The following is a 25,407-nucleotide window of genomic DNA, read 5'->3' as shown; positions in this document are numbered from 1 at the left end:
GTTTGGTGAGAAAAGACTTCTTTAAAAAACATACAAAAATATTACTGTTCAAAACCTTTTGACTGGTAGTGTATGTATCACACTCATATCACATCTAGTTGTTTTGGATAAGAATAAAACGTCAGGTCCGACAATATTGTGTCTTTTTTTATTTAAATCTAGATTTATTCGCATTGGCCCATGGAAACCTCTATGAACACACTTGACTTGACTAAAAAAGCGCGGGGGACGAATTTACATTTTATTAAAAAGTGTTTACGTATTCTACATTCATGGCGCGCACACACATTAGGATAGGTTAGATGTCTGCCTCCGTTGCGAGTCCCTATCAAGCACTTTACCGATTCAACTACTCTCCTCTCCTCCTCGGCTCTTTGGCCAGCACCACTCACTGCAGAGCAAGCCTGTTCTTGATAAATCTGCTGTGGAAACGTGGGAAAAGCCGACGAGGAAGAAGTTGGAGTGAAGCGATCTTTATATAGGCGGAGCTGCTCATTCAGATATTTTTTGTGTAGTGTGCACATACTGCATTCAGACAACTTATGAAAACATTACCAATCACAATTTCCATGACAATTAAGCTTTTTTAAGCAAAACTAATTGACTAGCAAAAATATTGTTTGTTTCTCATACCTTTTGAAATATGTACAGGACTTGACATGTCTTGTGAGATTCAACCGTGTAAAATGTTAATGTTACATTTTTTTGTATAAACTTCAATTAGATGTTAAGCATGTAATATTTGAGCAATTTATTTGGGCTTCGAGTAGAGAAAGAAGAACCATGGAACAACGCCATTTTTCCTGCCTTCAGCCTCAAAAACATCTATTAAGAAACACACCATCTTAGCTTTGCTGCAATTCGTACAAAAATGAATTAAAAAGCTTCCTGACGGCATTCACCAGTTTCTCTTTGCAAAAATATTTTTACTTCAAGTTTGATGTTATCTTCAGCAATAGGAAACAAAAACACTGCAATAAACTCTTAACAAACTTAGAGTTTTGGTGACCATTGACATCCATTAAAAAAAAAAAAAAACATCTCAAAAGGTTTGGTAAATGATGACAGTTTATTTAGTTTTGGGTGAACGGAATGCTCCGGATGCAAAGACTGCTTCAAAAGTTGTCAACATTATATTACCTTCTAAGATAACTTATTTTGACAATATTCTAAGGCAGTGTCACACATATCTTTTTTAAGAAAGGACAATCCCACAATGTCCTCAGTAAAGCAATTAATTCAAGATGGCATTATAGACATACTTTAATTTCAAGTATCAATATAAACAGGTAAGTATCATTTTAAAATATATATATTTTACACAATATGTGTATGTGCCAAATCACTACACTAGAACAAAGAATAAATCTCTATTGCAATTAATTATGGGTCAACAAGTCTATTGTGCGCTTTGCATGAGGAAAGCTATTTTCTGTCTGTTCAAAGTCATTTAAGAGGGTTCTATTCAATTAGGGTGCTGCTTAATAGTTTAGATGAACAAAATATTGAACATATACTGATATTACAGTGCACACTGGGGCCCAAAGAGATTAAAAGGAACTTCTTGATTTAATGCTACATCCCCTGTTTATTAGGTCCAAACATCATTGCAAAATTTAGCATCTTTTGTTGATATTTGTGAAAGTGCTATATAAATAAATGTGAATTGGATTGAAATTTACATCTGTCAATGTATTGATATTGTGGTATATCAATAATGATTTAGCTGCTATCATAAAAATAAATCAACACTAAGAATATAATTTCTTTCACAATCCTTTCTTGTCTTTGCACGTATGAGAGTCAAGACAGACGCTGTTGAATTTTCATGTAGTGAAATGCTTTAGTAATTTTTTTTGTTGCTGTTGCAAATGAGTTCTATTTCAAATCTTCTTTAAAAAACATTTAAAAATCTTACTGACCCCAAAAGAATGGCAATGTATATGAGCAGAGGTGCCAAAGGTGTGGAGAATCTGCTTGGCCGGAAGCTTCCATAACTGACGTCGATTCACAGAATATTACCGTTGTTTGTCAAATAAATAATTTTATGGACTTATTTCCAACACTTTATTAAGCTTTAAGTTACATCTTAAGTTACAAGCATTGGTCTCCCATAGTAGCATACATTTAAATCATAATAAACACAGTTAAAACCACACATATAGCACCTCAATACCATGGTAAAAATATAACTATATGGTTTTTAGGTAGCTTATTTGTATGAAAATTAGTAGTCTAAAAACACTGTGCAAATGCACACATGCTATAGCTTACTCACAAATACATACTATAATTATATACCATTACTCCTGTAATAAAATTCAATGTGAATATCCCACATTTCTGCCACAATACCATGGTGCAGTGAGTGTTACTACAGTAAATCCATGGTAAATGATGGCGATGTGTAGATTGAAAAGTCTTCTGACTGTCTCGTTGCACACAGTGTTTCTCCTGTTTGGCTTTAAACTAGTTTAAATCACAGTCCTTTGTGTTCATCTCTGAATTCAAGTGCTTCACACTGGATCTCACAGCACTGCTTAGTGCTCACGTGACCGAGTAAACGCATCTGCTCTAGTGAGCTCGCGGCAGTTTGAACTTTGATCCGAGCGGATAAACGGTCCAAGTGGCACGCTTCAAATGAGTCGTGCTGTTTCGTTCTGCTTTTGGCGCATAAACATTATATCGAGCATTTATCGAACTCTTCATATCGTTTTATCGAGGAAAAATTATACCGCGATAATTATTGTTATCTAATTGTCGCCCAGCCCTACTGGTATATATGTAAATATTGCTGTTTGTTACTAATGTTTTATACAGTATTGTATAGGGGTGTAACGATCCATCGATATGGATCGATACATCGATAAATGTCTAACGATACGATGTATTGATGCCACACGTATTATATTGATATCTGTAGTATAAATAGGCACCTTATTTTGACACTGTCCACATTTTCACCAATGTCCGTCTATGCATTACCGCCAATGCGTGCATTCTCGTTCAAACTCAGGGGTGGGGTCGATAAGACTGCCTGAAGGGCGAGCGTAAAAGACGCTCGGGATAGTTGACGGAATTGTCGAGCGCTTGTGAGAAGTTTTCAGCACGCAGTGACATGTGCACACATCCAAAGCGCACGTATACAGACAGCCGCATCGACAGTGTGCTAATACCTAATTGAGCTCTCTTCCGTTTTTTTTGTGCATGGAAGAACAAATACAGACCAAATTACATCAACATGTGTGCCTTGGTGAATATCCTAGTAAACACAGTCGGTTAGGCCTATGTCTTAACATAAACAGTTGAGAAAGAAAACACAAGTGTATCAGTATATTGGATCCGTGCTTTCGTTCTTAAAGTGAAAGCAGACTAACAGAAAACTTCTGTCAAAGAAAAAAATCTCTCACTGATTTTGACTGAACAACTTTTATAAGGATTAATCTATATTTAATCTATACAGTGAAGACTATGCAGTGTTATTTTACATTTATTACATTTCTGTACCTGAACATTTCTTTTAGATCTACCTGAAAAACCTGAAAAGAACTGTTTATTTAATTTGTGTCTTTGTTAAATTGTATTTATTTTCTGCTATTGCTTGTAATTTGGTTATCTGTAGAAAAGGTTTTTAGCACTGAGCCCATAGTAACAGCCAAAAAAAGTATCAAATAAACCTTTAACAGCTTTATTTTTGTATTTTTTTTCTTTCTACATTAATGTATTTTTTCCTTCAACTGGAGTACCTCGTTTGTGTTGTTTCCTAATGAGGATTTATATTATTTTACACATTGCATATTTTAGCACAGAAGCCTGAAAGACTGTCTTGACTGTTGTCATATCTTAAGATTACTGATCTGTCTTTTTTTCAATTATTTATTTTTCTTTATTATAAAAAAAAAAAGCTGTCCCAATTGAGGAACAGGATGTGAACATTTCAGATAAATGTTCATGTTATATGTTTTGGTTGCATTTGTGAGTTAATAAAAATGTAGACGGTTGTTTAAAATATGTATAATATAATAGTATTGATATATCGATCAATATTCTCCTGTATTGAATCGTATCGAAATCGTATCATAGAATTTGTTGAAGTATCTGCAAATATCGTATCGCTGGGTATGAGAATCGATATCGTATCGTATCGTATCGTGACAAACCATCCGATTTACACCCCTAGTATTGTACTGTCAATTTTTCCTTGTGTTGCATTTTTGTTAAATTAGAGTGTCATTTATTGAATTAGATCTTTTCATTAAGGTTTAATCTGCTTGGCAGCAATGACTACTTGTCTGAGAAGATGATTTGTCTAAATGAAAGAAAAGAATGCAGAAGATAGCACAGCACATTTTCGGTATCTACATTATGCATCACTAATTTCCCATGAACATTTGTTGAACCTGATGGCATGTTTCTGGCTCAGCAGCTGAGAGGCCCATGGCACAGGAGGCTGGAAGAACAGGATTCAGGAGAGTAGGCCAGCGCTGTGCACTGAAGCAGGCTTAATGGACATGTGTAGAATGGACAGATGCTCATTCAGACTATTTCATTCACATCTGCAGGCTCACAGACAAACAGCATGTCACGTGTGTTACAGTCACAAACCACTGGTTCTTTTTCTCAATCAGGGAATACTGAACATGTGTAAAGAGGGATAAAGGGTTGCCGGGATTACTCGCCACTCATTTCTCCCAGAATGCATCTGTGCGTGCATGTACTGAAGCTTGCCACGTGAGAGAGGGCTCTATATATGAAAGAGGCTTAAAGCACAAATTAGTTCATTTCACTGATTTCTCTTCCTCTGGTCATGCGACTCATATTCCTAACTGAGAAGCCTCTAGTTCAGTAAGTTTAGGCCATCTAGTTATGTGGCACAATACTGCTTCAAACCACCAGATGGCAGTGGGATGTAATATCCACAGTCAGGGATGGACTGGGAACATTGATGGTTTTAGAATCACCCACTAAAAGCCTCATCAGTAAACAAATAACTTGATATGCATCCACTGCTGTACTTTTGTAGCACTGATTTATCAAAAACAAGCCCAAAACACTGAAAATGTTACCACTAGACTTGACACAAATATGTACTAAACTTATATGCACATGCAAATCCTCATCTAGTAGCATAACTCTAATAAATATTAGCAAAAGCGACAGACCCGCATATAAAACATTTGGTACATTGTACCTTCAACTAAACTACTTGAGGTCAGGAAAATGTATTTTTTAAAGAAATGAATACTTTTATTGAGCAAAGATGAATTAAAGGAGTTGAAAATGAATAAAAGGTTTCCATTTCAAATAAACGCTGTTCTTTTGAAATTTCTATTCATCCAAAAATACTAAACAAAAAAGTATCGCATTTTTAACACGCACACACACACACACACACACACAAATTAATCAGCACAACTGTTTTCAACATTTACAATAATAATAAATGTTTCTTGAGCATCAAATCAGCATATTAGAATGATTTCTGAAGGATCACGTCACACTGAAGACTGTGATCAGGAATTAAATAATATTTCATAATATTACTGTATTTAATACACTGTAAAAAATCCAATTAACAAAATGTTGGAAGGGCAAAAATATTTAAGTTTAGCTAATTTTATTGCTTGGGCTTAGTTGAGAGGACATATTATATAAAGTCTACACAAATATATTTGAAAAACATTGAATGAACGGTTATTTTCAAATCCAGTCAACAATTAGCTATGCTAATGTTGACTAAACTAATAAAAACTAATCCAGCCAAGACTGAGATCATTCTGCACGTGCACGAGCCTGAGTGACTTTGCGGGAGAAACAGTGCCATCATGTCAAGTTCACGAGTCAGGTAAGTGGCACTAAATAAATGTTATTTTTTAGACTAAATTTATCTACAAAAAAATACAGAATATCCAATGTTTTAGAGTGGATATTTAGAAGTGTTTTATAAGTCGTGTGTCCGAAGAAAAATGAATATTTAGGCTGTTAAATGTAGGCTATGTCAAGTTCACGCGTCAGGTAAGTGGAACTGAATTTGTACTTAGACTGAATTGATCAATACTTGTATATTAAAAAAAGGTGTATACGTATTATTTAAAATGTATGTATTTATACACAAACGTACAACATATATAAAAACATATTTTGGCGGGAACCAAACTCTTCATATATACACTGTAAAAAATACAATTAACAAAATGTTGGAAGGGCAAAAATATTTAAGTTGAGCTCATTTTATTGCTTGGGCTTAGTTGAGAGGACATACTGTATATATTAAGTCTATACAAATATATTTAAAAATAAATTGAATGAACGGTTATTTTCAAATCCAGTCAACAATTAGCTATGCTAATGTTGACTAAACTAATAAAAACTAATCCAGCCAACAGTGAGATCATTCCGCACTTGCACGAGCCTGAGTGACTTCGCGGGAGAAACAGTGCCATCTTGTCAAGTTCACAAGTCAGGTAAGTGCCGCACAATAAATGTTATTTTTTTGACAAAATTTATCAACAAAAACATACAGCATATCCGATGTTTTTGAGTGGATATTTAGAAGTGGTGTGTCCGAGGAAAAATTATATTAGGCTATGTTAAATGTATGTCAAGTTCACGCGTCAGGTAAGTGGAACTGAATTTGTACTTAGACTGAATTGGTTAATACTTGTATATTAAAAAAGGTGTAAATGTATTATTTAAAACGTATGTATTTATACACAAACGTACAACATATATAAAAACATCGAATAAGCATTGTATGAATATGTCTGAGGGAAATTAGCCGTTTAAAGGGGTCATATGATGCGATTTAAATGTTTCCTTTCTCTTTGCAGCATGGTACACATTATGTTATCATTACTAACTTGTTTAATATTCAGTCCACATGCATGAAGTGTAAAACGAGAAGGGCATAACCTTACGAAAAAATGAAACACGGAAAAATCGCGGTTGCTGCAGTTCTTGCATTCCTCTGCGGTTTGCTTGTCAATAGCGCGGTATTGCGATATTGCGGTTATCGCAACAGCCCTAGTCGAGACGCTGTGTGTTTTTGTTGTGAAAGCGAAACTAATTTGTTTGGCCTTCCAAAAGAGGATGATATCCGCTTCATCATGCCTAGAACTGATCCGTACTGGTCGCTGAGAGAATATCAACTTCGCGCTGTGGATCGCCGGATCGGCTTTCACCGTGGGCGAAGCGTCGGGCCCGGGGTCGTCACATGTGGTTGTCACAAGCCTGCCGGCCGCTCCTTCGTCGAATCCGCCGGCCGCACCATTCTCAAGCCCACCGGCCTCCGCTCACTCTAGCCCGCTAGAACGCTAGACAACAAAGTAGTTGTGCTTTCGTTGTGAAAGTGAAACTACTTTGTTTGGTCTTCCAAAAGAGGACACGACTAGAAATCAGTGGTTACGTTGTATTTACAACACTGTTCCAGAACAGTTCAACCCAAATATTCAGATGTGTGCAGCATATTTTATGGAGGACTGTTTCCTGATCCTGGGAGAGTAGACTACAATGCCGGCTGTTCTGACTCACAGACTGCAAGTACGTTTTCATTTAAAGAATTTGCCACTGATGATTCAAACGTGAGTTTTGGGCAGTGTAGAGTAGCGCTTGTTGTTCGTCAATTCTCCAATCACAAATGCAGACATGGGTTTATGTTTACAATGTTCAACAACAGGCAGGCATATTTTGATATTATTTTAATGCTGTTTAAAGGTAAACTTATAATATGAAATGTGCATGTTCTGTTACAAATCCTTGCAACTAATGAACAGTGTTGTGCGATGGATTGAGATTTTTTTGTGTGCCAAAAAAAAATGGTTGCAACTTCTGTTTCATCACAAATTTAATTGACTGGTATTACATTTTAAATGATTTAAAAGGCATCATTTCATTTCTTGAGATAAATTGTATTTATTTCTCCATCAGGGTGTGGCCAAAGGTTTCATTTGTGCTTTCTCATCATTGCAAGTTTTTAGATGCTGGCCAGTCACTTCTTCCAAAACTCCAAACACTGCCATGTGACCAGACTGCTCCACTGCAACTACATAGTGTGTGTACTTTCAACACTAAGACTTAAGGTAATATGTGTAAAAGTTTAAAGTGTTTAAAGTTTAAATGTGTTTACTACAATTAAAATGTGCTTTACTGTTCTCAGTGGCATCTACGCTAATATTAGACCGTCTCATTCTTATTCCGAGGTCACCGTAGCCACCAGATCCAGTCTGTATCCAGATCAGATAGTGGATCAGCACCTACAGACGCCCTCAACAGCCCTGAATGTCAGCGGAGACCCAGGACAACTATGAGCCCTAGAGACAGATCCCCTCCGAAGACCTCGTCACCTAGACAGCCATCGGGACAACACCACAGGAACCAGACCAGTCCTCTGCACAATCTGACCTGTGTTGCAGTCTGCAATTAAACTGCTGGATTCGTCTGGCCAGAGAAGAACGATGGAGTTTTGGTTCCTTCGACACACGATTTTTCTTTAATACTGTAAAGCTGCTTTGATACAATCTGTAGTGTAAAAAGCACTATGTAAATACAGTGACTGGACTTTACTTGACTCAGTTCAGTTGAACTGTAACACCTGGTTCATTTATTTTTTTCTGACTTCTGCCTCATTTTAAAGATGTAATTGTGAACAGTAGTAATATTTGTAAATGTTTGTTTTCAAACATTTTGTTTAACTTATTTAGTCTATGTTCATTAAACAAATGTTTAAAATACATTTTACAGTTGTATTACAAATGTAATGTTTGACATCTGGAGCACTTTAAAGGGATAGTTCACCCAAAAATGGAAATTTGCTGTTATTTTATTGACCCTCAGGCCATCCCAGATGTCAGTGACTTTTTTTCTTCAGTAGAACAGTAATGAAGATTTTAATCTGAAACCGTGATCCTTGGCTATGCATACACTGCACGGGTGTTGCTGCCGGTTTTTGACTGTTTATTAAGGCCTCAATGTGTCCTCAGGAGCGTTTGGTAATTTGGTCTTGCTGGAGCACTTTAAAGGGATAGTTCACCCAAAAATGGAAATTTGCTGTTATTTTATTGACCCTCAGGCCATCCCAGATGTCAGTGACTTTTTTTCTTCAGTAGAACAGTAATGAAGATTTTAATCTGAAACCGTGATCCTTGGCTATGCATACACTGCACGGGTGTTGCTGCCGGTTTTTGACTGTTTATTAAGGCCTCAATGTGTCCTCAGGAGCGTTTGGTAATTTGGTCTTGTCTGTATATGTTTATTTGACTCTCAAAAGCCGGCAGCCAGAAACATGCAGTTTATGAATTGCAATGTTCAAAGACAATGTTTTCACCTAAAAATTTCCTTTACTGTTCAATTGAAGAAAAAAAAGTTAACTACATCTTGGATGGCTTGAGGGTGAGTCAATTAACAGCAAATTTTCATTTTTGGGTGAACTATCCCTTTAAGCCTGCATGTTTAGTCTGCATGACAAATGTTATAAATGCAGATTGTTATTAAATAAAGGCTATTATGTGTTGTAATGTGTGTGTTTTAGTGATTGATAGACACCAGGTAATACTTTTCTTAAACTCAATATAAAATATAATAACTAGTTCCACAGCAATTTCTTATGATGTCCAAATAATAAATCTTAGTTGAGGTAACATACGAAACACATGGAGTGAATGGTTAAATTTTAATTGACACAATTTGCTGTAGTTTTCTAAATGGTTTCTAATGCCAAACCATATGACATACAGACAAGATCCCTTATAGGAAAAAAAGCACTGAAAAGACTAATTACAGTACATAATTGAAGAGTAGCATTTTAATGGCCCTGAAAATAACAATATAATCCAGAGTGAACCTAGGAATCTCCCTCTGTAGACATACCCTCCATTAATATGCACCAGATCTCCTCACATAAGACACTGTGATTACTGCCTTCTCTTCACAGACTGATGGGGCATTTGGAAGAGGACTTTAGCTCACAAAACGTCTCCATTTCAGAGTCAAGTACCTGTTGTTAATTAATTGCAAGGATGAAGGAAGCTAGTGTATTATAAACAGCCTCATGCTAATCCATACACAACCCTTATGTTTGAAAAGGCTGTCCCGAACTGCTTCTAGAAGATTAGATTTTCTAAAGAAGATTTCTATTTCCCAGAGAGGGTCTCTACATACCCTTCAAATTAATAGCATGTTCTCCACCACTTTCATCAAGCTCCAATTTTCAGAAAAGAAAACGATATAGCAAAGGTTCACTCATGTGCCATGGTCTTTGACAGTCCCTAAAGAAGCAGATTTAATTATGAGTCAGCCTATTTTTCTTAACAGGGTGGGACCTGGGAGTACAGAAAACAATAGTTCACTTGGCTACATGCTATATGACACGTTTACACCAGGGTTTAAATAATCAATTTGTAAGCAGTTTCAATGTACCAAATGTTTTACATTTAATGAAAACTATGAAATAAAGCATTAAATAAATTATCTGGCTATTTTTTTTCTTTTGTCCTGTACTGCAGGATAGTTTTCTTTAGTCTGGGAACCGAGGGCCTGACAATTCTTCAATGTTCATTTAACTGTTTGTTCTCTAAAAGCTCTTTTCTCTGAGATTAATATACCTCTGATGTGCTGTACATCATCATTATATAACACATGATCACTGTAACCCCTTCATTCAGAGTTTGCTGAACTGATGTTGCTCTAGATTTCATATGCCGGCTGTTTCACAATCTTTCATCATGTCTGAGAATTTGTCCCTCTGTGCTGGGAGAGCACTCTTTGGTCTTTGAGAGGCTTTTATTCTGCATGACAGTCCCATACTATGTCCCCAAAAGTACCAGGAGCGCATTCATTCAGTGAAACGTATACAGTTTCATACAACAGTTCGTTCCAGTTCTCAAACCTGATTGGTTGAGAACCATGAGATATTGTACTGGTATCGCTACATGAACGCCCTTTCACAATCTTGTATCACTCCGCTTGTTCTAGCCGGGTCTCTGTTTTTTTTTTTTTTATTATTCACTGAGCTAATCGTAGAGTACGTTAGTTAATATAAGAAACGTCTAGCTTCGCGGTCTCTCTCTCTCTCATTTGGATGCATATCTTGCCGCATTGTTTCTCTATTATTACCTCATTATTTCTCACTAATAACCTAACTGAAGCAGCACATGCCTTTGATACGAATTCTAAAAGGAACGAATTCTTTAACTGTCAACTTGAGCTTTGAATCCGTAGCGGAAGCAAGTAGTTCCGCACAAAAGAGGGTTTTATTAGGCACTCCGTTGTTTCTTGTTTAATTACACACAAGTTGTATAAACGCAATATCACTCTCGTACTCGAGCGATACCAGCTCTATATCAGCGGCTGTGATTGCCTCCGGCACTCGGCCTGCGGCCTCGTGCCTCTAGCCTAATCACAGCCATGCTGATATAGAGCCGGTATCGCTCTCGTACTCGAGTGATATTGCTCATTCATACCAATACTTCAAAATATTTCAGTATTTCAAAATGTTTATAGTCAAAGTTATAAGTAAATTCATAAGTGCCTTATTGCACTAGGTAGGGTAGCATGCGTTGAACACTATAGCAGAGTTTAACAGAAGCTTGCATTACATTAAAAACACTTCTACAAATCAAGTAATGTTCTATCAAACCATGTTCTATGAATCAAAAATATGTCTTCTAAGTGGGACATTTTTTTAAAAAATTCAGTTAAGAAAGCAGATTTTACTCGACAATAACAGGTAAATTGTACAGAGCGGTAGCAGTAAAAGATGGTTGACTAAATGTGTTTAATTTTATCAAGTAAATCCTACAAGTTTTTTTTTTTTCAGTGCAAAGAGCATTTCAGTCTGTATATTTCCAGTTCAGCCAGTCTGTACAAAGAGTCACATGAATGTCACATTTGATTAGTCACAAATTTCAAGTACATTACCATTAAAACGTTTATACCAGTACATTTTGTGTTTTTAAAATAATGTCTTATGCTCACTAAGCCTGCATTTTTTTTATAGAAATACAGTAACATTGTAATATTGTTAAATGTTAGTACAATTTAAAAATAACTTTGATCAATGTGGCTAATATAATTTAAAAGATCATTTATTCCTGTGGTGGCAAAGCTGAATTTTCAGAAAGTACAGTTTTCAGTCAAAAGTACAGCATTTATTTAAAATATATCTCTTTTGTAATATTTTAAATGTCTTCACTGCAACCTTTAATGAATCATTACTGAATGCAAGTATTTTTTTTTCAAACAAACATCGGTTACACTTTATTTCAAGGTGTCCTTGTTACAGTGTAATTATACATTTAAGTACTAAGTAATATTAATTAACTACATGTACTTACTATATGGTTAGGGTTAGGATTAGGGTTTGGTTTAGGGTTACTTGCATGCAATTATGCATAATTTATTGTTATTATAATAGTAAGTACATGTAACGTGAAACAAGGACACCTTAAAATAAAGTGTTACCCAAAAATCTTACTAACCCTAAACTTTTGAATGGTAGTGTACAATATACCGAATAGTGCCTTTAAAGCTCAGCATAATTAAGACTTACATCTTATCCAAATCTCAGTTATTTTCATCATTACATTTGATGTTTCACCACTCAACCAATTGGTTTCATCAGCTAGACTAATGTCAAGACTGAAAGTCTAATTTCTTCGGACTAAAATTCTACATCCTGTAATGTTTTAATCATGATGCTTCTCCGAGGTGAGTCAACACTCAGTAGACGACAATGCCTGAAATTGTGCACATCTGTGAAATTAAGGAACACACTCGGATTACAAAATTGGTCTCCAAGCCATTATACTCCTAATGGTTTGAAGCTTTTAATGAGCTTAGTGTTGAAACTTTCTCAGCATTTGTACTGCACGGGCAAGTGAGTGATTGTTTACATATTGCGCTCTGCCAAACAGCTGTTATTAGGAGGATGTTGATAGCAGCTTTTATTTGATTTTCATTTACTGGCTTGGTAGGGAGGAACACCATTAAAATTACAGATTTTTTGATGAACTGCTGCTTTTCTAATGCATTATTCAAACAGCACCATGGCAAAAGATGAACGTTTTCTAAAGCCGGCTACTGAAGTGCTAAATTATTAACTTGTGGTTTTTGATGTGTTTAAGGAAGGACGGCATTTTTTTTACAGTTGTTTTGGAAAGCACTAATGACACAGATGGTGTAACGGTTATGAACAATTGTGTTTACATTAACTGTACATACTGTAGGCTAAAGCAAACCTGCTTTCTTTTGGCTACAGGATACACAAGCGCACACACACACACACACCAGTTGCTTTAAACCGCAGTCATGTCTCACCTGTCGCTCACCCCAGCTTTGACAAAAACACATTGTGATGGGAAATCATTACCATCAGACTGAGAGGGCTTACTCGCCCCACTGGCTTCTCAAAAGTGAGCCTTATACAAGAATGTACACTTTCCCTTTCCCAAACCAGACCAGTTTAGATAAGCAAACCCTAAAAAGTTGGTCCAGGCTGCTCTGTGTTTATCAGTGTGTCTTGTGCAAGTTAAGAAACCTGGTGAACACCAGCATCCAGAACTCAAAATGTGTGACCAGTAAAGGCCTGTTCAAACCAAGGAAAGTAGCTATAACTATGAAGTTTTAATAACCTTTCATTAAATTGTATGAGAATAGAGAAGTCCATAACTATAACTAAAACGACACTGTGGAATGACTTGGTGCGAATGGGCCTGTTTAACAATTAAAGCCTAAATCATCTCACATTCCTGCCATCCTTCCCAGCTCTTCTTCACCTAAGCCCCACTGTCATCTTTGCATTTTTTCTAGTTCCTAAGCCGTGACATTTCGTAGCTATTCTTGGGTTTCCCGCGACAGAGAGTGACAACAAACCATGGCAGCTTGGCTTAATAATCATAAAATCTCCTGTTCAAACATTTGCCCTTGTCTCATCATCAGTTTGGCCTTTATCTCATCTAGCCGTGGTTTGAGCTGCTCCTATGACCGCTGCCCTGGGGTGCAGGGACTGACAGGAGGGTCAGGAAGAAAAGGGAGTGAGGAGAGTGTTTGGAGACTTACCCAGCCAGCTCCTGTTCAGATACACTGACACAAACACGGGCGGTACTGTAAAGAAGTCCACCACTGAGTTCACCTCCAACCAGAACCACAGCTTATCATTGGCTGCTATGAACTGGAAGAAGATGAAAAGAAAAAGAAACATATATATTACAGCATTTTAAGGAGGATCACATTTTAGTAAGTAGAACAAACAATTAAGATGAATGAAGAATGAATAGAAGGAACAATTTCTAGTCAAACATTAAAAGTTTTCGGGCCAAAACATAATATTGACCGTATAGAATGTGGTAAAAAGATGTTGAATATGAAAGTTAAATATATGTACTTACACGCAGGCCAAAGTAGAGTAAGAAGAACACGTTGAATGCCATGTCAATTTGTAACGTGAAGTCTTTGTAGAAATTCTGACAGGATTCTATAGGACTATGGAGAAAGAAAAATAAATAAATGCTAATTTAATTGAAAACAAATTAATTTGTTTGGCTTGGAAACATTTTCCTGAAAATATTGTCACAATGCAATCTTAATGGTCCTAAAACACGATTAATTTTCCTCATACAAAATATTTGTTTTCTTTTCTTCTGATTTTGAAGTGACATTTAACCTAGGCACATTTTTTGTGAGATACACCCTATAACACATCATATAAATATGCATATATAAAATATAAAACCCTTCCTAATAAAACGGCACTATTTTCCAGGTTATATATTTAAATATATATTTGTCTTAAATAGCCTACATAAAAGTTCACATGTAGAATACAATATTCGTTTGCATTATAATTATATTCAAACCTCACATACAATAATTTATTTACATAGTCTGCTATTTGTACTTTTTGTTATGTCTACACTTTGGTTCTGTACTCTACTATGGAAAAAAGACAATCGAATATAATAACACTTTTGATGTTCATAGTGTTTTGAATCTGTACATACTGAAAACACGAAATTGTTTATAACTGTTAGAATTATTCACAAGAAAACACAAATTAATGTAATGTGTATTATAACTATATCTTCAATGAATTACAATGCATTAAAATACCTTTTTAAATATATATCTCAATGAATCATAGCAAGTGTTTTAAACAGCTCTAATATTTCTCCCTCTGGTATAAGACGACAGTCACGACATCAGGAAAAGTCGACTGCATGATTCAGGACAGTTAAAGCACCAGGTGCCTTTATCCATTAGTAAAAATCTTAAAATACATAAAAATCAACGGCTGGATTAAACTTCAAAATGCAATGATGTCATTGAATAAGTCAAAACGTGGCGAGGATGTCTTTATTTGAATGTATCTGAAGGCAACGGATTGTCCTCAGAAACGTGTCGTTGCCATTTTAATTTCATTTGACCTATAATTCCTGATAAAGCAGCGTTTATGACGCGGAGGAAACCGCAATATTCCAGCGCTCCTAAAGCGGCACCTCATGGCAGAGCATGAATTTGCATTTCCAATAAGCCTTTCTAGCCGTTTATGGTCAGATCAATGCAAATATCAACTCATGTTTTTAAGCAGCAAACACAGAGTTGTAAATGAGAAAGAAGTTAATGTGCCTTTTAAAAATCTAAACTATTAAGACTGATATTTATATGCTTAAATTATCCCTTTTCATAAAAATGGTCTAAAGGCTGAAATGCTGTTGTATAAGATTTTTTTGTGAAAACCTGTATCTGAACTGTAAATCATGTAATTTTATGGCTCAATACTGTATGTTACCACAGACATTGTCCAACCCCACTCATACTGTGTTCCATTTTACTTCTGCAGCTCTTAAAATGGGTCATAAATTGCCTTAAATTTATTTTTTTAAGTCTGCAGATACCCTGTAAATAGTGAAATAAAATTCCTTCATATGTGTTGATATTTGTGTATTGAAAATATTTTTGACTGACATTTAATCTCCTATCTGAATTTCTATATTTAGAGGGAGTACTGTATGTTACCACAGACATTGTCCAACCCCACTCATACTGTGTTCATTTTACTTCTGCAGCTCTTAAAATGGGTCATAAATTGCCTTAAATTTATATATATTTTTTTAAGTCTGCAGATACCCTGTAAATAGTGAAATAAAATTCCTTCATATGTGTTGATATTTGTGTATTGAAAATATTTTTGACTGACATTTAATCTCCTATCTGAATTTCTATATTTAAAAAAAAAAAAAGGTCTTTTTTTATTTGGGCTAGTTAAATTAATTTAAAAATTCAAAATCTGAAGAGTACCTGCCCGAAGGGCTACCAGTGATTCTGAAATTTTGCGAGCCCTGCAATTAATTAAAAGGCTTAAATTCATAACAAGTCAGAAGCCTTTGAGCTGAGGTTAATGTGGTGCTGCCCTTTCACTGACATTATCATTGATCTCATGTAGGAAGTTATTTAGAGACCAGCCCTTGAATTCACCAGGCATAAATAATACGAAAACTAAAGACAAAACTGCTGAAATAAGGCAAAAGAAGCCCATAATGTAAGCTTAACTAGGCCTTCATGGTCAGGAAGAGCTTTCTATCAAGTTACAATTAGCCATGTCTCAAAATGCACGACTGTCAACATGTGTACACTGTGAAACACAAAGCGTCTGATCCTTGAGCTCAATGTCACTTCACACTCCGCAATTACAAGAGATCTCCTGACATGTGGCATCCATGCAGAAAGTATCCCTGCTCCGTAATCTTTAACAGCTTCCTCCTTAAGTCACATTAAGGCCTCAGTGTCATTCTCCAGCAAGATCCTTGACAGCCTGGGCCTTAAGACGACACTTTCCCAGGTCCTTATAAAGTTGTGAGCTGCTCTGAGGTCAGCTGAGAGCATGCTATGCCAACTAATAATGGTGTAAACGGCGCCCAGGTGCCACTGAGCTTTTAACTTACACTAGGTGGCCTCAGCTCCTAATCGAGCGCCTGTGGAGGACGTACAGCAATGTCAGTGCGCACAGATCTATGCCACCCTGAGGGACGCACGCACTGGGCTATTTCAGGCCCGCTATGTTTCTTCTTCTTCTTCATCTTTTACAAAGAAGTATCACTGTGCCACTCACTCATACAGGGCACAAAAATTAATGCATATCCTGAAAACCGCCCTGGAATGGTTGTCTGATGTGCTTTTGGGCCCAAACATCCCATTATGTAATAAAAAAATCAACATTATTAATCACTATCAGTGCACTAGACCTCTGCGTAAGGCATTACAAAAAATATATATAAATTTTTTTTTCATGCACTTGTCAATTGAAATGTTGCGGGCTTTTCATAACTGTTTTCCTTTTTTTTTTTTTTTTGGAAGTTGAGTATTTTCTCATGCACTGAGCCAGAAATATGCAATTACCCCCAAATTAAAATTTGTTTTATTTCTATATTCTGAAGGTTTTCACAGAGTTTTTTTTTCATAAATCAATTGTCTAATTTTACTCCTAAATTTTTTTTTTATTATTATTATTTTTAATTTTATTTATTTTTTCTGGCGGTTTATGGTATTTTCTGATTTATGAAGTGATAATGATTTTTGATAATCAAAAATCCCTTCTGTAAAACCCTTTGGAAAGGACAACAAAATGAAACAAGAACCTGGCTTTATCCAATATTCAGATTTCTGTTCTGGAAATGTATGCAAATGTGTGCATATTTAATTAGCTAATGCATCATTTGCATATTCAAACATAACATTTCAGAAGACTTAATACAAAGATGTTTGCAATTCTTAAACTGAGGAAGCATTGTGATTTCAATATATATATATTATTATTATTTTTTTTTTTTTTACGGAACAAAAATGAAGATGATGGCGAAAGAAAAAAGGGTGATCATTTGAATGGGTGAGCCGTCTGAGTCGGGAACCATTACTGGAGCCTGGAGGGCGATGGGGCGGCACACAGCAGGTCTAGGTTAATACAACAGTGACTGATTTAGGCCAAGGCACCATTTCTAAAATAAGAGTGATTTAGCACCTGCAAGGGCACTGGACAGCTAAAACCTCTGTCAGAGGTCTAAAAATATCCTTTCTGTTTTAATTCTTCCCTGAGGTGCTCTCTGCATGTGCTTCTAAAAGAAGAAAATACACAAAGCAATGCCCCTGTGTTTTCTTCCTCTTAATGAAAACAGGAGGAAGTGAAAGCTCTAAGCAGGGAAGACGAGAGACTAAAATTTGTTTAGGAGCTAAGGTTGATATTTGCAGCGATAGTCATGGCAGAGTGTTCAAACAATCCTCTGTTCAAGCTTGAGAAATGCACAGAGGACTAGCTAATCTACAAAGCAAGCAAGCTGAATATTTTTCAGAATTTCCATCCGGTTCTATCAAATACAAATTTACACATGAAGCAAACGGCACTGCAAAGCCAGCCTCCCACATACAGAACTCAATTCATACAAAAACGAATGGCAAGATAAAGAGAGGAATGTGAATTGAAACGGCATCTCTTATCTGTTTATTGATTAAGCCCCCTCAAAAAGAGGTCATGCTGGACTGAGCTTTTTAAACTGCTTTCCTGCCCTCTGCAAGAACTCAGTGTGATTACCTCTGGAAAACACAGACCCCATCAAAGCTTTTCTCTCAGTGATGAGACCCTATTACTGCAAAAAGCTGCTGAATCAGAGCTGGGCAAACCTCCATCCTTATGTAAATATATGACACTGACAATGTGGCCTCCTCAGCAGAGACAGAGAGCTTGACGAATCTTTTAGTAATTTTCTACTTAATGGCAGGACAGAGAAATATAGCTCAAACAATTATTCATTTTATTTATCTTACATTTCAAATGGTATTTTTTAAAATAGAAACAACAATTATAGATAAGTAAATGTTAAATAGCAAAATTTATTATAGAAAATATAAACCAAAATATAAATGTAGAATAAAAAAAAAAAAATCTATAAACTTTTTTGAACAATGAAACATTCAATCATTCAGTCAGAGATATAAAATGATTCCAGAACTGATTCAAATCTTCAGGTTTTGCTACAGATCAATAATAAAACATCTGTCTAAATGTTCTCATAAGTCATAAGACAAGGAAAGATAAGTAGACTAATGACACATTCTGTAGCATCCAAACAATTTGTCATAAGCACAATTTTGCTTAATATTATAGTGCCACAGAATCACTATGAATAGAGCGTGAATATTTAACATGTAACCCACATCTGAGAGATCTTAAGGTGAGAAATCTTAAAAGATATTAAACTAAGCCATTACAGGTGAAGCTTGATATTAAAACGAGTTAATATTTCATCAGCTGCTGCGATGCATTATTAGAGGAGTATATGACATTGAATCCTGACACTGAATATCAGACACAGGCATGCATCACAGTCTTGGAGAACATGACCTGCCAATGTCTCTCTTTCTCCTCCTCCTCTCTCTCTAAAGAACAGGCTGCTGGTGTGTGGGGGGTTTTCAAAGCGTAGGGACGCTGCACTAGAATTAAACGGGGTGGATTATTCATCTCTGCAATGCAGTGCCAGGATGATTATTTCTGTGGCTTCTCAGTGAACAGGCCATGTATTTCCCTGCCCTTTCACAGCATAGCGTCCTAAAGCTTTTCCAGGTTAATACAGCTCAGCCTAAAAGCTGTATGTAGACGCATCCATTCATCTAACCAGCTTCAAAAGTAAGTCATCTTTCTGACCTCACTGCATTAATAATTCATTAAACCATGTCTCTTTGCACCTTTATCAGTGCTGGGATTGAGCATTCAGTACTATTAGGCTCTGGCATTGCAATATGTAACTGCGCTAGAGCGCTGATCACCCAAAATGTCATAAGTGGGACACAAAATAAAGGCATCCCTTGAAGGAGAGCTTCCCCTGTTGTTGCCCTACATATTTCTTGCTTCATTGTTCAGCCCTAAAAAAAGACTCTATGGTCTAGGGGGAAAAGTACAGACTGTTCCCATTAAAAAATATGACAATGAAACTACAATGTTAAGAAGTTTTTAACAAAACTACAACACAGCACTAATATATGATGTATTTTCACTTGACCTTCACATAAATGTACTGAACTAGAGCAAGAATGGTACATCCCTTGCAAAACTCACCTTCATGATGCTATGAATAAAGGTGACTTGACTATGAGTGCAAGGACATTAATTGGTTCCTAAGGTCTTCCGAGTGTTTGTTAGCCCATTGCTAGGTGGTTTCTAGAATGATTTGGGAGGTTGATACAGTGTTGTTGGGTGGTTTTTATACTGTTGATACTGTATATAGTTGCTAAGATGCTAGGAGCTGTTCAAAGGTCTGTGAGTCAGAACAGCCGGCATTGTAGTCTACTCTACCAGGATCAGGAAACAGTCCTCCATAAAATGCGCTGCACACATCTGAATATTTGGGTTGAACTGTTCTGGAACAGTGTTGTAAATACAACTTAACCACTGATTTCTAGTCGTGTCCTCTTTTGGAAGACCAAACAAAGTAGTTTCGTTTTCACAACGAAACACAGCGTTACACACGGCGGGCTAGAGTGAGCGGCGGCGGGCAGGCGGGCTCGAGAACGGCGCAGCCGGCGGATTCGATGAAGGAGTGGCCAGCGGGCTTGCGGCAACCACATGTGATGACCCCGGGCTGGACTCCGCTTCGTCCACGATGAAAGCCGATCCGGTGATCCACAGCGCGAAGTTGATGTATTTCCTCAGCGACCAGCACGGATCAGCTCCAGGCGTGACGAAGCGGATATCGTCCTCTTTTGGAAGGCCAAACAAAGTAGTTTCGCTTTCACAACGAAACACACAGCGCCTTCATGACATGGCGGCGGCAACAACAATACTACAGCGAGAATAAAAGTTACATCTTCTTTCTTTGCGTGAACATTTGGTCGACGTTATGCAAATCTTCCCACATCGTGACGTAGACATGTGGGGGCGTGTAAGATCGAGATGTTTTAGGTAGGCGTGGCTGACTCTTAACTTTTATAAAGAATATCTCTTTGGTTTTGAGACTTTAGTCTTTGCAACTTTACAGATCTTCTTTATGCACCAAGAGCTTGTAACACTTCAAAGAGAAAGGAAAAATTGAAATCGCATCATATGACCCCTTTAAGATATTTTTGATGAAATCCGAGAGCTCTCTGACCCTGCATAGACAGCAACACAACTGACACATTCAAGAAAGGTAGTAAGGACTAGTGGTCGACCGATATATCGCCAATGCCGATAGGGTTGTGCCGATAGACGATAGTATCGTGTATCGACGATAGACAGAGATATCACCTGTGGCTGATGCCTGTGACGATAACAAGACGATTATTATTATTATTATTATTATAATCAGGCTTGTAATGCTATCTAATTAATATTAGGGCTTATTTGTTGAATTATATTTCTTTTTCCACGTTTTTACAGTATTACACGTTCTAACCAATCACACATGATTATGCTGAGCTTATGAATGCAATGGCCAATCAGAGGCGTTCAGATGAGTCATCACTGAAATGGCGGAGTTCTGTTGTTCAGCACGCGCTGACTGAATTCTGACTCGCGAATTCTCATTATAAACAACAAAGTGCAGATGTACGTGCGATGCAAGTATAAGAGATGTATTCATCATATAGTGTAGATTCACTGAGTTTAACGGGAGTGTTTTTAAAGTGCATAAACTCATGCTAGACTCAGCTTGTGATGATGTTCTTTGGCAATGTAATGTTCTTTGCTCGTTTTCTGTAGTTGCTTTTTGAATAACTGAGGAAATGTAAGCATTATAATTAGTCACTTACGATGTTTCAATTAATTATGTTAAATACAAATTTAAAAAATTAAAAAAAAAAAAAAAAACATTAGGCTGCTTTTAGCCTTACGCTGGAGTTGGTTCACTTTCTTTGCTCGTTTTCTGTAGTTGCTTTTTGAATAACTGAGGAAATTTAAGCATTATAATTAGTCACTTACGATGTTTCAATTAATTATGTTAAATACAAATTCAGTCATATTAAAAACATTAGGCTGCTTTTAGCCTTACGCTGGAGTTGGTTCACTTTCTCGCAATGAAACTAAGTAAACAATTACATAAATTAGCACGATAATATCGTGTATCAGCGATCTCACAGGCTGACGATAGGACGATATGAAAATTGAGCATATCGCCCAACACTAAAGGCAGATATATCGGCGCGACTTTTATTTTGACGTCTGAACACACAGTGCTCACAATCTCCCTCTTGTTCGCTGTCATCGTTAACGGTTCTGTCCATGTACAGAAGTCTGTCTAATAATCAGATAGAACTGTTAAACAAAGGAATTAAAATGTATACAAAAAAGTATTATAACGATAATGCTTTTATATTGTTATTAATAGAAAGGCAAACATTATAATACTTTCTCGTTTGCCGTCAGCATTCAGCAAATACGTATTTATATAATTTAAACAAATCTTTGAATGACTAATGAACATTTAATTTCAAAAACCTTGCAAACTTAAGTCGAATCCAGCTGTGAGATCTTATGATCTCTGCATGACGGTCGGTCCGTGTGAATTGAATACAGATAGGAGGAGAGTTCAGCTTCACTGGAGATCCACGATCGACAAACTTTAAACTCATGATTTCAAATGATAAAATATGAACGTGTTTTAAATAGGCTACAGAAATTGAATAAACCGTAAATTAACTTATTATATTTATTCAACAAAACATTATTTAGTCAAGAGCAGTGAGAGATTTTCTCTGGATGTTGTTTGATTAACATTAATGACAGACAGCACATCTTTACTAGGCTGTTGCTGTCACAAGACCTATTTCACGGATACTGATACACATGCGTTTTCTTTTGCAACAGTTTACATTAACTTAAGACAAAACCGACAGTGCTTATGAGGATACTCGCGATGACAACAATTTTGACTTCATTTTGTGTGTATTTGGCCACTTAAACGCAACAAGCTTTAAGCACTTAAGCGCAACAAACTCAATTTGACCACAGCGCACGCTTTGGATGTGACTGTGAGCGCACAGAAAAGCGCCTCTGCAGCGCGCGAGTACCGAATGGCTTAAAAAGACGTGAAAATAATACATTTTTGTGACGATGCAACAATGACCGATTAGTGACAATTCTGTCAACTGTAACGAAACACGAGCTAAAGTCTTGTATCGCAGCGTGCAGCAGCTCTAGATGCGCCGATGTGAAGAGAAGGTCAAAGAGAGAAGACGCGGTACAGCTGAATCACTCACGCTGTTTTCAAATGACTCATTTGATCTCATGGTTTGTGTGGATTTATTTACTCATCTAACCTACACGCTATATTGTTTTGCAGCAATTTCCCTCATTTTAAAGTCGAAAGCTGAGGGAATGAGTAATACGATATATGCGCAATCATGCATCCAAATTCAGGACCTGATTAAACAATTCTATTATACAGAGAATTTGTGAAATAGACTTTTCAAAAACTTTCAGTTTTTATTTATTTTTCCAAAACTTTTCCATGCCTGGAAATTGCCGTTTTAAAATTCCATGACTTTTCCAAGATTTTCATGACCGTACGAACCCTGAATGTGATGATCGGGTACGGTTATCTGAATCGGAGAAAAATATAGGTGCGGGCGTTTGGCGGGTGGATAATTAATTTGAAGCTGTGGATTCGGGTGACGTTTTAGATCATCCACACATCACTACAATGCACACAAACTTCCCAGAATACCGAGTGCCCTGTTGGTTACAGTGTTTACATCCATTTTAATTATATTTTTTATTAAATATTTGTTTATTTGGGAAAAATACTTTTTCATTTAAAGTATAAGCATGTTTATTTTACACATTTATTTTTTAATCCATTTTCAAATTATTTTAAATTTCTTAAATATTAAATTTGTTTTTTTTTATTATATCGGCCATCCTGCTTTCCAAGATATCGGCATCGGCTGTCAAAAAAAACAATATCGGTCGACCACTAGTGAGGACATCGTTAAAATAGTCCATGTGACATCAGTGGCTCAATTGTAATTTTACAAGATTACGTTTTGTGTGCAAAGAAAACAAAAATAATGACTTCATTCAACAATTTCTTCTCTTCCGTCTTCATCACATGTTCACCAGAGTATCATGACGCAAGAGTGTGGTGCGGCTGACGCAGGAGCCGGCGTTCTGACGTAGAACATCCATCTCTCTTAGTTCATCGTCTGTGTATTCTGATTCAAATAAAGTAAGGCTTTAGCAAGTCAATTGCAACAATTGCAAGTCATCCTCTCTGTCGAAATCTTCAGACAGGTTTATGAGGACTGTTTTATGTACAGCGTGCATCTTCCTCTGCTTGTAAACAAGGCACAGCGCACCACATGCATGAGTCGCGTCGATGACTGAAATTGTTGAATAAAGTCATTATATTTGTTTTCTTTGTGCACAAAAAGTATTCTTATAGCTTCATAACATTACGGTTGAACCACTGATGCAGGGGCGTAGATTACGCAGGGGATGTGTCCCCCCCACTTTTGATATCACGTAAATTCGTCCCCCACACTTTTTCGGGCAAGTGTGTTCGCATAGAGGTTTTCAAGAGCCGGTGTGTATAAATATATATTTAAATTCAAAGAGACAGGACAGTCTGTGCATGATCTGATGCTTTATTCGGACCCCGAATAAGGCGAGATGAACATCACGGAGCGCTAAACACTCTGTGCAGTGTATGTTTCATTCATACTCGAAGCCGGAGGGCACTCTCGCGCAGAAAGTCATACGAGGAAATTCCTTTTTTTTATTGAATTTGAAATTTTTTTTTTAATTGAATTGTTGAAATAGTATAATTTTTTCAGGTTTCTTTGATGAATAGAAAGATCCAAAGATCAGCATTTATCTGAAATAGAAATATTTTGTAACATTATGAATGTCTTTATCGTCAGTCTTTAACATTACTGCTTTTGCTGTACTTTGGATCAAATAAATGCAGGCTTGGTAAACATAAGAGACTTTTTATAAAACATTAAAAATCTTACTGATCAAAAACTGTTGACTGGTTGGTTATATATAGATGCATCTCAATAAATTAGAATGTCGTGGAAAAGTTCATTTATTTCAGTAATTCAACTCAAATTGTGAAACTCGTGTATTAAATAAATTCAGTGCACACAGACTGAAGTAGCTTAAGTCTTTGGTTCTTTTAATTGTGATGATTTTGGCTCACGTTTAACAAAAACCCACCAATTAACTATCTCAACAAATTAGAATGCTTCATAAGACCAATAAAAAAAACATTTTTTGTGAATTGTTGGCCTTCTGGAAAGTATGTTAATTTACTGTACATGTACTCAATACTTGGTAGGGGCTCCTTTTGCTTTAATTACTGCCCTTCCTCCAGACTCTAGGACCTTGGTTTCCAAATGAAATACAAAACTTGCTCTCATCTGAAAAGAGGACTTTGGACCACTGGGCAACAG

At 36.5% G+C, this 25,407-nt stretch overlaps 1 protein-coding gene across 5 annotated transcripts in view; it reads right to left on the bottom strand.

Moving 5' to 3' along the window:
• The window catches only part of LOC107582501 (calcium-activated potassium channel subunit alpha-1), a 256,363-nt gene that overhangs the window by 67,338 nt on the left and 163,618 nt on the right, over window positions 1–25,407 (bottom strand). For all 5 annotated transcript variants that reach the window (XM_016268375.1, XM_016268378.1, XM_016268376.1 and 2 more), the window contains exons 4-5: window positions 14,382–14,475; window positions 14,053–14,164 (exon numbers count right to left, since the gene is read on the bottom strand). In XM_016268375.1, the coding sequence (XP_016123861.1) occupies window positions 14,053–14,164; window positions 14,382–14,475 (206 nt within the window). The remainder of the gene's footprint in view (window positions 1–14,052; window positions 14,165–14,381; window positions 14,476–25,407) is intronic.

The sequence above is a fragment of the Sinocyclocheilus grahami genome, unplaced genomic scaffold (assembly GCF_001515645.1).
Source record: "Sinocyclocheilus grahami isolate Dianchi unplaced genomic scaffold, SAMN03320097.WGS_v1.1 scaffold45.1, whole genome shotgun sequence".
NCBI classification, from domain to species: domain Eukaryota; kingdom Metazoa; phylum Chordata; class Actinopteri; order Cypriniformes; family Cyprinidae; genus Sinocyclocheilus; species Sinocyclocheilus grahami.
This window is presented reverse-complemented; position numbering and strand designations above follow the sequence as displayed.